Source organism: Gekko japonicus, unplaced genomic scaffold (genome assembly GCF_001447785.1).
Source record: "Gekko japonicus isolate JY-2015 unplaced genomic scaffold, Gekko_japonicus_V1.1 scaffold347, whole genome shotgun sequence".
NCBI classification, from domain to species: domain Eukaryota; kingdom Metazoa; phylum Chordata; class Lepidosauria; order Squamata; family Gekkonidae; genus Gekko; species Gekko japonicus.
The window spans coordinates 282,315-296,636 of NW_015173133.1; the positions used below are offsets into that span (position 1 = coordinate 282,315).

A 14,322-nucleotide genomic window follows, 5' to 3' on the forward strand; every position below is an offset into this window, starting at 1 on the left:
TTTGGGGGGGGAGGTCAACAGTGGGAGGGCTTCTAATGTCCTGGCCCCACTGGTGGACCTCCTGATGGCACTGGTATTTTTGACCACTGTGTGACAGAGTAGGACTGGATGGGCCTTTGACCTGATCCAACATTGGCATCTCTTATGTTCTTAAAACACAGACAAGGGCTGGGGGTAGGTTGCCCTAGACAGTTCTGCCTGGGGGATGAGTTCTTTAATGTTTGTTGGGTGGTTAGCTCCCTGTTGGGAGTGATGTTGTTGTCAGTTTCCTTTGCAGTGAAGGGGAATGGAGGCTTGGAGAACGACTGGGTTCCAGGGGAGAAGTCCCCCCCCTCTGTGACTAAAGTGTTTGCTGGCCCTGCCTTTGGAGAGGAGGAGCTATTCCCAGGAGTAAGGAGTCTAAAGGACTGCTTCAGTCTGGACCACCGAGAAGGAAGCTGCACGGTAAGTGGAGATAAATCTTCCATTCACATGTCTGGTCCTAAGAATGACCTGTGTCTTGTGAATGCATTGCTTGAAAGTAGACTTTAGAAAGCAGGGACTCCATGAGGAACTCATGGGAGAGGGGAAACACCATCACTCCATTAGCCTCCACTCTTCCATCATCCTCTCTCTTCCTATCTTCCATGTTTCTCCCCATGCTGCTGCCTGTACTGAACACATCCTTCCTTTTATCTGACATTCTGTCATTTCTTTCCTTCCACCTTCCCACTACTGCTTTCCCACTTCCATCCTTCCTCCTCTACCTCCTACTACCACCCCTATCCCCCCCCCCAATGTTCTCCTGACCAATTTCCTAAAATGCAGCTCTGGCATTTTAAAACAGTGGCTAAGATCTCACGAGATAGTGGGCTTTTCCACATTTTTGTCCCTGATTTCCACATGCATTTAGTTTATCCCCTGATTTCCACATGCAAAATTTCACTTTGAATTTTGTTTTTCCCCCAGCCTTGAGATCACTTTTACCCCAATGTTTTTCTGGAAGCCGATTCTGAGTTGCTGTTTTCCTAGTACCTAATGTTTCTTCCCTTGAGATATGCTTTTCTCCCTACATCTCCACGAGGGTAGGAGCTAGAGACTTACTTAAAAAAAATGGAATTCAGAGAACCAGCTTAAACTATTATTACAACACTACAGTGATAGAGTGATATTTGATGGCTGTTTTTCAAAAAAACGCTGACACCACCAATAATGACACCAATGACAACAGCATCCTCACTTGAAAATAATTATTTAACCCATGTGCAGAAGAAAATAAACTACTTCCACAACTGTAAAATGCACATGGAGGGAAGACATGCAGAAGAACTCTGCCCAAACCAATTCCATTGCTTGTGGATTGGCGCCCAAGAAAATCAGGAGTAACTCAAGTGTGTGGAAAAGGTCTCAGTCACTAGATCTTGTGTTTGTTGTCACATAATGATCTGCCATTTCAGCAGTTGAGGAGTGAATGTCCTTCACTTCTTTATTTTCAGGCTCAGGTTGTAACCTCCCCCCCCCCACAACTGTTGGGTGGCCTCTGCTTGTGGATTCTGTTACTCCCAAAATGTGGAAGAGGCCTACAGTCAATTCAAGAATTAAAAAACAGTATGGCAGATTTAACAGAGAATATCCTGAACCCCTAATGAGCATAAGTTTAATGTACTGAATAACTGTGGTAGCTGAGATAACAGTGGAAAGGATGGAAAAAAAATTAGAGTCCAGTGGCACCTTTAAGAACAACAAAGGTTTATTCAAGGTAAGAGCTTTCGTGTGCAAAGCACACTTTTTCAAATACAGTGGAATGGGATGTAAGGATGGAAAGAGCAACATGAGTTTCATTTGCATTCCTACCTTGGTATAGTCACCAGCAAGGAATCCCTGTTCAAATCCACTGTACATGGTCAGCGGAATCAGGAGACACTGGCGCACATCTTTAAGATGCCAGAATGTTGCCAAGAAGGTGGAACAGAATGATGGTGTTTTCTCTTTGTTCTCTTCTTTGTTGGCTGTAATCTGATCCAGAAACACGGCGACCAACAACACAGCTAGCACCCCACTACCTGCATATTCAAGGGATAATTGCAATAATAATATAAGAACCGGAATGTAAGAGAAAATTGATTTATTATAATCAAATTTCAGTAGGGGGTCAGATCATGTGATAAATATGAGTTCCTAACAAATCAAGACTTAGAGGCAAAGGAATTTACATATAATCTCTGCCTTAAACCTAAATCTTCACGGCGCTTGCCACACATCATTCTCTCTGTTCAAATGTGGTCTTTGTGTTCTGACAGCTGGAAAAACCAGCGGTGTGTTTGCATAAGAAAAACTTCTTATCCTTTTGAGTCAGGTCAGAGGTTGCACTGATGCCATTATGAAAGCCCTAACGTCTACACTGTAAACACCGGGACAACATGAAATTATGCATTCTGAGTCTCTGTCTTCAGATGTAGTGTCAGCCTTCTACAAAATTTATGTGACGAGGAAAATTACATTTTAGAACAACCATATTAAGCTTTATTACAATAATGGAGAGCAGCTTCATATGCACACAGGTATCTCCATATGATCTACAGCAGAAATTAACATATAATAATAGTAATAATAATAGTAATAATAGTAACAACAACAACAACAACAACAATAATAATATTTCTATCCCGCAGTCCTGGTTGAAGCTGGCTCAGGGCAGCTTACATAAAGCAGCCTAAAATTTTATAATACACATAAAATAAATTACAATACTCATACAGAGTATTCGTTATTGAATTCCATTCTCACTGCTCAAGTTTTCAGTGAAAAATTCTACATTCAAAGCTTATATTAACATTTTGAATGCGATTTTCACTGCAAGATTTGACACTGAAAGGCTTTAAATCCACACTGCCATAACACTGGCAGGGTGACCCTAGGACGTCCCACGTACACAGTGTAACTCAACTCACAGGTTTGTTGTGAAGATAAAAAGGGGAAGGGAGAATGATGTATATCACCTTTTGTGTATTGCCTCTTTAAGAGGCAATCCTAGTAAGCACTATTTGGAATTCAGTGTTTTATACATGTTTATGGTATTGATTTTAATGTATTTTATTTAATTTTAATTATATCTTACTGGCTGGCATTGAGCTGAAAGGTCTATAAATAAACTAAATCAAATATTGAGAAAAGTGTATGCTAAATTCTGTTCTAGGAAACTGGGTCTCATCTTGGAAAGAAGTCAAATACGGCATAACTGGTCACACTACATAGCTAACCAACACAGTCAGAAGCAGATGTTTCTTGTCATCTTTCTGGCAGAAATTTTATCTATGTCTCCTTTTGATATCCTTTGTCAATACTCATTTATCATGCCATACCAAAAAAATTTTTTAATTTGTAAAATGGGAAAGTAGGGCTGCAATCAGATGTGCCTTTAGATCTGACATAGCTGCAAATGCCTGACAGATTTAAAGTGCACAATCAGACAGCAACATCTGAGAAAGACACTGGGGAAAGTCTGGTCCTGGGTCATGGACAGAGTTTCCCTAGTATGATTGCTCAAGCACACTATCAAGCCGTCGGGGATGGTCTGACCATTCCATCCTGACTTGGTGCCGTTTCCCCCCTTGCTTTGCAGTATGCACATAACCGCATACTCCATGGGGAACCCTCCATGCGGAGGTTTGATTCCTCATTATGTCCATGGGAAACAAAAGGCAACCTCACTCGCCCGAATGGGGTGTCTGATCATGCTGTGACAGGCTGAGCCCAGAGCACAAACGGGTGTGTGATCACATGACTGCGAGTCAAATTCCACTGTAGGTAATAGGGGCACCTCCCCTCCTCGCCAAATGGTACCTCTGACCGCAGCCTAGGTTAGGTAAACCAATCCTTTTATTTTAAGGACAATTAAAATACAGTTAAAACTTGGGAGTTTTGACAACAACCATTTTACAGTGTGGCTAAACCTACTGAGCTTGTGAGGAATAGCATATCAAAGCTTATTCAGTGAAACAATTGTAAATTTCATTTATGTACACTGTCCCATATATCACATAAGAGAACCTGAGGCTATCTACCAGTATAAATTCCAAGCAGTGTGTAGACTAAGGTATCACTTGTTCCATTTGAACTTCTGGAGTCATTTCCAACTGGATTTTCCATGCAGTCATTTGCGCCACAACATGCCAGATCTGCTTCTGAGTTTGCTGCAAGTCCATTAACAAACCAGAACAAAAGAAGAACGTTAGCAGTCACAATGCAGGTCAAAACTAAGGCAGTAAGACAACCAACCGAAATTATATGGTAGTGGTTTTTAAATGAGTTCCTAAGAATTCTGAGAGTCATTTCCTTCCAGATAGGTCAGAGAACTACTAGAGCATAAAAGAATACTAGCTTAATTTCCCAAACTGTGCCCTTTTGCATTGTGTAAATCTTCCTTTGGAACACATACAAACATGATGTTGCCTTGAAGCTATCACTTTAGGATAGCTACCAGAGTTTTGAATTAGTTCCTGTTCAATCAGTTGAGTTTTATTCATGGCCAGCATGACACTGGCTAGTAACTGGCTACTTGTATTGTTACCTGTGGATTTACTTTTAAACAGCCTACTCTTTCTGGCCTGAGTTAATAATCCTAAACTAAATATGACACAACTAAAAATAACTAAAAATAAAAATACAGAATTATATACATCTCTCTCTCTCTTTTTTGGTCAAATGGCAGCTGACTTATGGTGACCCCATAAGGTTTTCATGGCAAGAGACATTCAGAGGTGGTTTACCATTGCCTGCCTGATAGTAGCCAACCTGGACTTCCTTGGTGGTCTCCCAGCCAAATACTGACCAGGGCCAACACTGTTTAGCTTCTGAGATCTAACAAGATTGGGTTGGGCTGGGCTATCCAAGTCAGGACACAATATGGTGGTGGTAGGAAGTACTGCCAAGTCACAGCCAACTCATGGCAACCCCATAAGGTTTTCATGGCAAGAGACATTCAGAGGTGGTTTACCATTGCCTGCCTGATAGTAGCCAACCTGGACTTCCTTGGTGGTCTCCCAGCCAAATACTGACCAGGGCTGATTCTGCTTAGTTTCCAAGATATGGTGAGCTAGCGTGAGCCACCCAGGTCAGGGCATACATCTCTAGACTAAATCATTTCAGAACTAATTTTCCCCAGAATTGCATAATTTTGCCATCATAAATCATAAAGTAGGACACCTCCCAGCTCACACCCCAGTGTCACTGTGAGTTCAATGCCTTGGGCTGCAAAGTCTCCAGGTCAAGGCTAATGAGCAGCAATTACATTTATTGGGGCTGAATGGTTTCTTCAGCAAGGCACTAGCAAAACCATTTTGCAGGCTTCTTATATTCATATCCCATCTGTCTTCCATTATGGAGTGCACAAGGTAGCTTATACGGGATTCCTAGAAGGCCTCCTGTTCAGACCCCAACCAACTCAGATTTTTACAAGGTTGCTGCAGCAGATGTTTTTCAGACCATATCTGGATCACATTTAAGTACACATTGTGGCAACATGGAGTTCTTGTAGCTACTTCCGATTTTAAAAATAGCAATGATAGGGGGAAGGTGCCTGCCTGCAACTTATGCTTTCTTCCTCCTTCCAACTGTGGCTGTATTCAGCCAAAGAACCCCACAGCTACAACGCTCTCTTGTCCTTAAATGGAACAGGGTGTTCCCTTGCCTGATGGATTGGGAAAGGACAATGGCATTTCGTTTTAGCTTTTGTGAGCTTTTGTGAGCATTACAATTTGATGATAAGCTTTATTCTTTAAGAAATTTTTATTTTCTTCTAAAATGAACTAAGGATTCAGTAAAGGATACAGTCATCACATCATACTGCTGTATTTTTTAAAATGAACCACTTCTCATTTTCTCTTGGTACTGCCTGTTATCACTGAAATTGATTCTGCAGTACTCTACTTGACACTGTCTCCTGGTTTTTAAAGGCAGTAATTGGGAGGCGCGCGGGGGTGGTGGTGGATCCACTATGCTTGTAGCATACCCGTCTTAAAGGAAAAAGACAGGGAAGAAAGATACATTTACCTGTGTTAGTAGACTGGCCAAGCACTAAAGAAGATATAAGATTTCCCCAGACTCCAGAAGACTGGAATATCAGAAAGAAGATCCCAAAATACTGATTGATAACATCTTTTCCTATTTTTCCTGCTTTCTGGGCATAGATGTTACCAGCAATGGTGAGGTATGTGCATTTAGCAGACCAGAGAGGTGCTCCTCCCAGACCCAAGATCACAGACGTTGGGATCAGTGTATACCTATCAAAAACACAATATTTAGTTATTTATTTTGAGCACTAACTCACTGTGAAAAACAAGCCAAACAATATGAAAGCCAACATAGTAATAGCGGTTAGAGTAGGTCTAGAAGACCCAGGTTCCCCGATCTGCCATGGAAGTTCACTGAGTGACTGTGGCCAGTCCCCCCCCCCCCCCGTCTCTCTCAACATAGCTACCTGCTGTTGTGATGATAAAATGGAGGAGGGGAGAAAAATGTTGTAAGCTACCTTTGGTCCCTGCTGGAGAAAAAAGCAAGGTATAAAATAAAATTCTCAAACTTTATCATTACGTATTTTTTTCAGTAGTTCTGTGCTAAGACCCACAAGGAATTAGATCATATGAAAGGTATCCTACCATCTCATCATCCTTCTCATCATAAGTGAATATCTCAATAGGTCTTGGCCCTTTCATCAAGAACAGGTCAGTTAGACATAATTATTTTATCATATTCAATTTGTGTTAAATGAAGCAATATTTAAAGAAGTCTCCATGAACCATACAACATTTTTTTTACAAATTCATGCAGTTATGGGAGGAGGTTTAAATCCATTGGGAATTAAACCTACTGGGAATCCTCAGTTATTATCAGTTGAGAAAGTGAGCAGAATCAATTCAGACAGGCAGAAACAATGTGAAGTTCCAGAACACCGTTTCTCCCACATTCATTATTGAGCTCAGATGATGAGCAAAGACATTTTGGTGTTCTGGAGAAACAAGCAATTTACTTTCCTCACTGGTAAGGAAGAGATATATAAATTCTGTTAAGAGAAATGAGAATAGATGATTGGTAGGAAGATAATTGAGAGGCAGTAGGTTAGTGGTTAGAGTGTAGGGAGACCCAGGTTCAGATTCTTGCTTGGTCATGAAGCTCACTAGGTGGGTGACCTTGGGTCAGTCACTCTTAGCTTAACACATTCACATAGTTGCTGTGAGAATGAAATGCAGGATGGAAGAACTACATCTGGATGAAGGGTGAGATAAATAGGTAATAAATTGATTATGCTAACAAAGCTCAATGGATTATTTATCATTCTGCATGGCTGTGATCATGAGTTTTTATTACATAGACCCAACTCTTTTTAAAAAAACATTATTTAGTGCACTTGGGTAGAAACAAAGGTGTCAGGATAACAGAACACTAGGCTGTGGTCACATGAGCAGTTTGCAGTGATATCGTTGCGGTACCTTTGCGGATTTAAAGAAAACAACTTCTGCCTTCCATGCCCCAGTTGTGGCCACCCTGTTTTGCCCCACTTCAGAAGCAGAGTAACCAGTCACCGGGGAAAGTCTGGCCTTTACCGATGCCAGCGCTTCCATTCCACTTTTCCAGCTAAGCTCCCCATCACAAACTGAAGCTGGAGGAGAAGTCTGAACCAGCAGATCCATTTCCGCCAGGTGGGTTTTTTTAGTAGCTGCCAATATTCAAATATTCACATAAGCACATGAGCGCATATGTGCATGTGCCCACCTGTGTTTTTTTTTAAAGAAACCAACTGGGCAGCATGCTCTGTGGTTGGATGCCTCACCACCAGATGAACATGCAGGAAAACTGCCGCAGGGTGTGCTGTCTGGTTGGTCTTTCCCGCAACAATTTGAACCAGCGCACTTAGAGATGCACCTAGACTGCATCTAGCCTCCAGTGTGACCACAGCCTAGGTGAAGTTTTTCCTCCCTCATACCTCACTATTTCGAGTATAAATATACTAAAACACCAGGTGTTAGATGCTGCATTTACTGGCTTCCACTTTGCTTAATATGGCTCAGGGCTTTGTCCACTAGAGGAAGAGAACCTAGCGATCACCTAGACTACAAAACCAATGGCCACACACAAGCCTAGCTTAAGTAACGTTCTCTTTATTCAGCTTTCTCATTCTTGGGCAGATTGCTTATCAAAAAGTCTGGATATGCTTAGCTGTTGTGTTCCAATGAGGGCTCATAGAAGAGCAGAGGAGGGACAGAAACACAGAAAAGAAGCTGGGGCAGCGGCTGTCCTCAGTTACATGTCCTAATCTAGGAGAATGGATTGAAAACTGAGAGCTGAACATCATCTAATTGTGGGGACAACTGTGAACCAAAACCAAACTTTCATTTCTCATCACTAATCAAAGTCCAATCTAGAAGGTTGTTCTTTGTTCTGTACTACATCTTAATTCTTCATAATCAGGCAGAAGATGATCAGCCTTGAATCTCTAGATAGAAGGATGGCAGCCAGGGAAGAAGGAAAGAAATGCACCCAGTAGTTTACGATGCTTCTGTTCCCCTCTTACTTCATGTCAAAGGACAGGGGCTCCTGAACCAGGAGGCGGCATGAAGCATTCAAGTATGTTCCCTTTATAGGGGCTGCTGAACTGCTGAACCAGGGGTGTCATACAAATGAATTCTCTCCAGGCTGTGGATGACAAGAGTGGGCCATGTGGCTCAGACCTGAGCAGCAGCCGTGGTGGCTGTAGGTTCACACAATGCCTACTCCCACGCCACGAGTGGCAACATTGGAGGAAGAAATGGGGATCCCACCCCAACACTGCAACTGACCAGGTCCTAGCCGAACAGTTCCTGCAGCATCAGAGGGAAAACTTGGCTCAGCTTTCTCCCAGGAGATTTTAACATCCCAAAGTGCCCCCAGAGCAAAAGCATTCACTTAGGCTCCACCCGTAAAAATAAGACATTAAGACATCCAGGTCCTGCAAATGCATAAAAAATCTGCATGAGCATCAGGGTTGCCAACTTCTAACCCAATCCCTCTTGTTGTCCTTTTTGGTATCAATTTGATCAGCTTGATCAGCAGCCCATGATGATCTGCAGCAAATACCAGCTCCATGCCATGAAAAACTTCAACAGTCCATTTCTGCTAATTAAATATCTGTTAAAGGGATAGGAATTTTTCCCAGGCCAGTTGGCAGCCCTAAATGGTCCTTCAATCCTGGTTCAACCCTGTCCCCAAAATTACACTCTGCACTACACTTGAGTTCACCCCTGTAATTATCTTGGGGTCTTTTTTGTTTTCACATTACATTGCGGTCACCCCAGTTTTGTGCCACACTTGTCTCAGGATAAATGGATGCTGTTATAACCAGGGATAAATGCAAGGTATCATGTCACGAGTTGAACTCTGATAAAAACCAGGGATAAGATCGAAGTGTGGAAAGGACCAATGGGTGATTTCCCACAAGCGCTGCTCCGTGCTAAGTCCTCCCTTTTGCCCCGATGGTACGTGTCAATTTCACACAAGCTGCTGCGTGGCCGCATTTTGCCCTGCAGCTTCGTGCGATTTTCCCCGCATCTACTCAATCCTCAAAAAATCACCCAATGAGTATCCAAAAAGCTGCCTTATGCTGAATCAGACCATTGGTCAATCAGTGTCAGTATTCACTCATACTGGCAGTAGCTGTCCAGGGTCTCAGAGGTCCTTCACATCACCTATCACCTAATGCTTTTAACTGGCAATGCTGAGAGCTGAACCTGTGACCTTCTACATGCAAAGCAGATGCTCTACCACTGAGCCATGCCCCCTCAGATGGTGGTAGTCTTCAGTACATTGATTAGGTTGACAGTATTTTTCAAGAACCCTCCTCCCCTCAAAGACTACAGATTTCATAGGAAGCAGGCTATCAGTAATACCAGCTGGGATAGAAGTTGCCCAAGGAGAATGTGACGTAGCAGCACATGGAGCCTACAATGGTCCACTTGCATCCAAATTTCTTAATGAGCATTGGTGGGAGAAACATGGAAGACAGGATAAGAGCTCCATAGACAACGCTTAGAGAGGCAACGCCCAGGCCTTGTTCAGAGTGGAGACTGCTCTGTAGAGACAAAAATGCAACAGATACAAACATGTACAATAAATAGCTGGAGACTAAAGGCTGCGATCACACACACTAAATAATCCACTTTCAATGCACTTTCGAATTGGATTTTGCCAGTTCACACTGTAAAATCCAGTTGTAAAGTGCATTGAAAGTGGATTATTTAGTGTGTGTGACCACAGCCTTTGACAAGGTGGTGGAGTGAAGGACAAGAAAGCATCTTCATTTGTTGACTGGTTTTTATTTTACAAAATGTAAAATGTAAAATATTTTACCTTTCTGATTTCCCTTATTACAGATGATAGGGCAAGAACCTGACCTTAGTTAAAACAGGAATTAAGGAGAGCCAGTCTGTTCATAGGAACGTCTAGAAGCAATGGGGGTGTGTGTGTGCAATGCTCCTGCAGTTGTAGGGGGAGGCCTGTCGAATTCTGGAAGCCAAACATCTTGGACAAGGGGAAAAGAAAGGCACACACCTTTCTTTCCATATCCACCGGCTAGCACTGCAAGTGGAAGTATGGCATTTAGTGCCTTAGGGGCCTCTTTGTTACAAGAAAGGTGTTTTCTACCACAATGACTTAAGTATTCTTTATAGGGAACAGGGAGCCCACACCCTTTCAAACCAGGCACAATAAGGTGAGTTGGCTGGCCTTCCAAATTTCGCTAGTAACATGACATTTCTGTTTTTCTACTAGCCGTATCTGGACACTATGAGTTTCTTGGGCTATATTCTGTTCATTTTTAGTTGTTCCTGGCTTTTCTTTCATTCCACACTGGAACGCCACATGCCTACAGAGCTATCGTTCATTCAATATATCTTTCCTGAATGGACTCCCATGTTCCTTGGGGAACAAGTACCATAATTAAGTCCTCTCACCTGTAGGCTCTGGAGCCCTCCATAAGCAGTAAACAGAAGCAAGAATCCAAATGAGACAACAAGGATATTCTTCAGATTATTTTCCATTTTGGGTGTGAGACAACTAGCCCTTCAAGGTCTTCAGGGAATCATTCCAGTTGCAGAGAGTTCAGGGAAGTTGGGGGAAATAGCAGCCAGGCTCTAGTTTCACTTCATCGGTAAAGCAAAAATGTCGCATTAACCATTCAGGTAACTCAATGAACTTTAGCTTCTGTAACGTTGAAAAATCCATAGACTTGTGTTATTCATTCACCTGCTAAGAAGCATTGGCAGCACTTCAGAGACAAGATTTTTATCTGCATTAATATGTGCCCCCTTACACTCAGCTACAGAGTTACTTGTGATGATGAGGCAAATTTTCTCATTGCCCTTATATAGCATAACATGTTGCTCTTATGGTAGAAGGCATGAAAGGAAGAATGCAATTCCAAGGCATGGGTGGGACATGGTTACAGATAAGATTTAAAGGGTAAAGATCAAAAGGTCGCTCAGAAGGCTGTGTACCAGGGTTGTTAACCAAGACTGCATAGCATTTTAATAATCTACGATGTTTATGTGACAGGATAATAACAGACTGCAACCACAGCAAATATGCTTCATGCAAAAGTAAGGCTAGTTCATGTAATCCTTATCTCAGTTAGTTCTGGAGGAAGTTTGCACGTTGGCTGTTTTTAATGGCACAGGCCACCTGGAGTTAAGCACTTTTGATTTCCTGTTAATTTCAATGGGACGGTTAAATGCACATGCTGAAAATTTACCCACTGAAATCAAAAGGATTTTGAAGTGCATAACTCTGACTGGACCATGGCCTAATGTAATTTCTCTTTCATTGTTTGCCATAAAGCCTGTTTGTTCTTATGTTTACGGATATCTGAGGGCTGGAATAAAAGGTGTTTTCAGTGTGAAGGGTTCCAACCTTGAAATATGTTTGCGTTCACATATTTGTATTCCTCTGTATCTATCGATCTCAGGAATACACAAGAGAGGAAGAAAAGAGCAAAAGTCCAGTAGCACCTTAAAGACTAACAAAATATGTGGCAGGTTATCTGAATATGTGGTTATCTGAAGAAGTGAGCGGTGACTCACGAAAGCTCCTACCCTGCCACATATTTTAGATACTCTTGCTCTTTTCTACTGCAACAGACAGGCTAACATGTCTACCCATCTTGATCTATCTCCACAGGAGAGGAAAAGGTTTGTAAACAGTGGGGTTGAAGGTCCATGAAAAACAACAGGCAGCAGTTCTTTCCTCTACATTTCATATTTTTGGCCACACCATTTTACAGAGTCTTTCCCTCCTCCGTAAACAAACACGCATCTGCTAATTTACTACACCACTTCCATGCATCTAATAAAGGGCTTCTAGCCCATTCATATTTAAGTCACAGTAAATTAGTTTTTAAGGTGCCGCAGGACTCTTTGTGGGTTTTGCCGCAACAAAGTAGAATGGCTATTCCTCTAGAGAAAGTAATCACAAAGGAAGATGACTGCCTCCAAGGGAAATACTGATCTGGGAACCACTGAACCAGCCACTAGAGAGCACTGTGTTGCTTTATTGATTTATTTGGTCGTAAGCAGAGTGCATAAGACTGAATGCTGCCTGGTGATCCTGCCTGGTCTTTATCTTAAGGGGGCTGATTGTCACATTCCAGCTGCCACATGCAAGCTGCTAGAAAGGCTTCTGTGCCACAGTAGTTCTGCTTGGCTGAGATCCCACAGTGTAAATCATTCATCACATGGATCACTCCTATTGCCAGAGGACTGCACTGCCAGTGCTGCACATTCCAGGCAGCAGTTGTGACCCACGTGTGGAGTCATCACCCAATGATCCATGTGGTTCGTTTTTCATATATTAACAGCTGCCATACTGACCCAACGCCACATGAAAATGTTTCCTACTTCTAGAAGGAGGAGTGTGGTTTTTTATAGCCCACCTTTCTCTATCTTAAGGAGTCTCAAAGCCACTTACAATCACCTTCCCTTCCTTTCCCCACAACAGGCACCTTGTGAGGTAGGTGGGGCTGAGAGTGTTCTGAGAGAACTGTGACTGGCCCAAGGTCACCCAGCAGGCTTCATGTTGAGGAGTGGGGAATCAAACCTGGTTCTCCAGAATAGAGTCCACTGTTCTTAAACACTACACCATGCTGGCCAAAATGTGAGACTCACCTCCTTACCTTAATTTAGAGAAGTTTGAATAGTTATATATTTTATTTGGCTGAAGGACTGAGGATAAAACTTGAGAACCTCTTATCTAGATACTCTGCTATTTTGAAGCACTTCAGTGGAAGGGGAAACATTATTACAATGGCAAAATCCTGATACAAGAAGAACATAGATAATTTACCCTTTCTGGTCTTCTATCAGTGGAGCTTTCTTTTCTGTCAATGGGGCTCTGCTGACGGAAGAGGCACTCCCCCCTAACTCCAGCCCAGCAACCTGAATGGTGATTACTCCCTCCACAATCCTGGGAATCAATTTGCCATGGCTGGTAGGCACTGCTCTGTGAGCGGAAAAACTGTGATGACTCACAATCCTTGTGTGAGCAGACTGCTGGACCCAACCCTTTATCTGTAGTGCATATGGTAATACTTTGAATTTGACATTCGTTTAGTTAAGAACTGAATGCATCTCTACAGTGGATCAGTGTAATACTTGACTTACGTAAATCGTGCAGAAACGAGGTAGGTTCTCACCATGAAATGAAGTGGAAGTTCAAAATAGGACAAAGCCCAATTCAGAAAGTAATAAAAGATGACAAACTTGAAACAAAGAGAATTTTTTTTGCAATCCCCCCCCCCCCCGGTTTGGGGGGGAAAGATAGTTCTTCAAATTGACAGGAATTGTCCAGAGCCTTCTGCTGGAAAGTTGTGATGTGATCATGTTTGATGCAGGACAGGCATAAGGGAGCTAATATGATATTACATTTTAGCTTGTAATCCAGTGAAGAATAGACTGTGAGGAACAATTCCCAGAACTGAAACCTGGACAGGTTATATCTCCAGCCTTTTGGGCTGATATCCATGGAGTGAATAATTTCATTCTCGATCATCAAGTCTCATACAACATGTCAATAGAATTCCTCAGTGTAACTTTCATTAGAGCCTCATGCTCTGCAGCATATGAAAAGTCTGCCCACTCATAAATAAATAAATGGAGGCATTTTTAAAAATGCCTTGAGATCAGCATGGCCTATTCTTTATGCCTGTCCGGGGACTGGATTTTCTGCTCTCCTTCAGTGATTCCACTCTAAGGAATGCGCAGAATCTTCACCACAGAAATCTGATAAGGCTGACGTTTTGTACCAAGCTGTGAATGTTTCCCA

At 42.4% G+C, this 14,322-nt stretch overlaps 1 protein-coding gene across 6 annotated transcripts in view; it reads right to left on the minus strand.

Annotated features, from left to right (window-relative positions):
• The window catches only part of UNC93A (unc-93 homolog A (C. elegans)), a 38,341-nt gene that overhangs the window by 19,045 nt on the left and 4,974 nt on the right, over window positions 1–14,322 (minus strand). For 3 of the 6 annotated variants that reach the window (XM_015422173.1, XM_015422177.1, XM_015422178.1), the window contains exons 2-6: window positions 10,962–11,211; window positions 9,900–10,081; window positions 6,031–6,260; window positions 4,044–4,172; window positions 1,834–2,042 (exon numbers count right to left, since the gene is read on the minus strand). In XM_015422173.1, the coding sequence (XP_015277659.1) occupies window positions 1,834–2,042; window positions 4,044–4,172; window positions 6,031–6,260; window positions 9,900–10,081; window positions 10,962–11,048 (837 nt within the window). In that variant the 5' untranslated portion in view covers window positions 11,049–11,211. Of the gene's footprint in view, window positions 1–1,833; window positions 2,043–4,043; window positions 4,173–6,030; window positions 6,261–9,899; window positions 10,082–10,961; window positions 11,257–14,322 lie in introns of all 6 variants that reach the window. The other 3 variants (XM_015422174.1, XM_015422176.1, XM_015422172.1) reach the window with 2 other exon arrangements.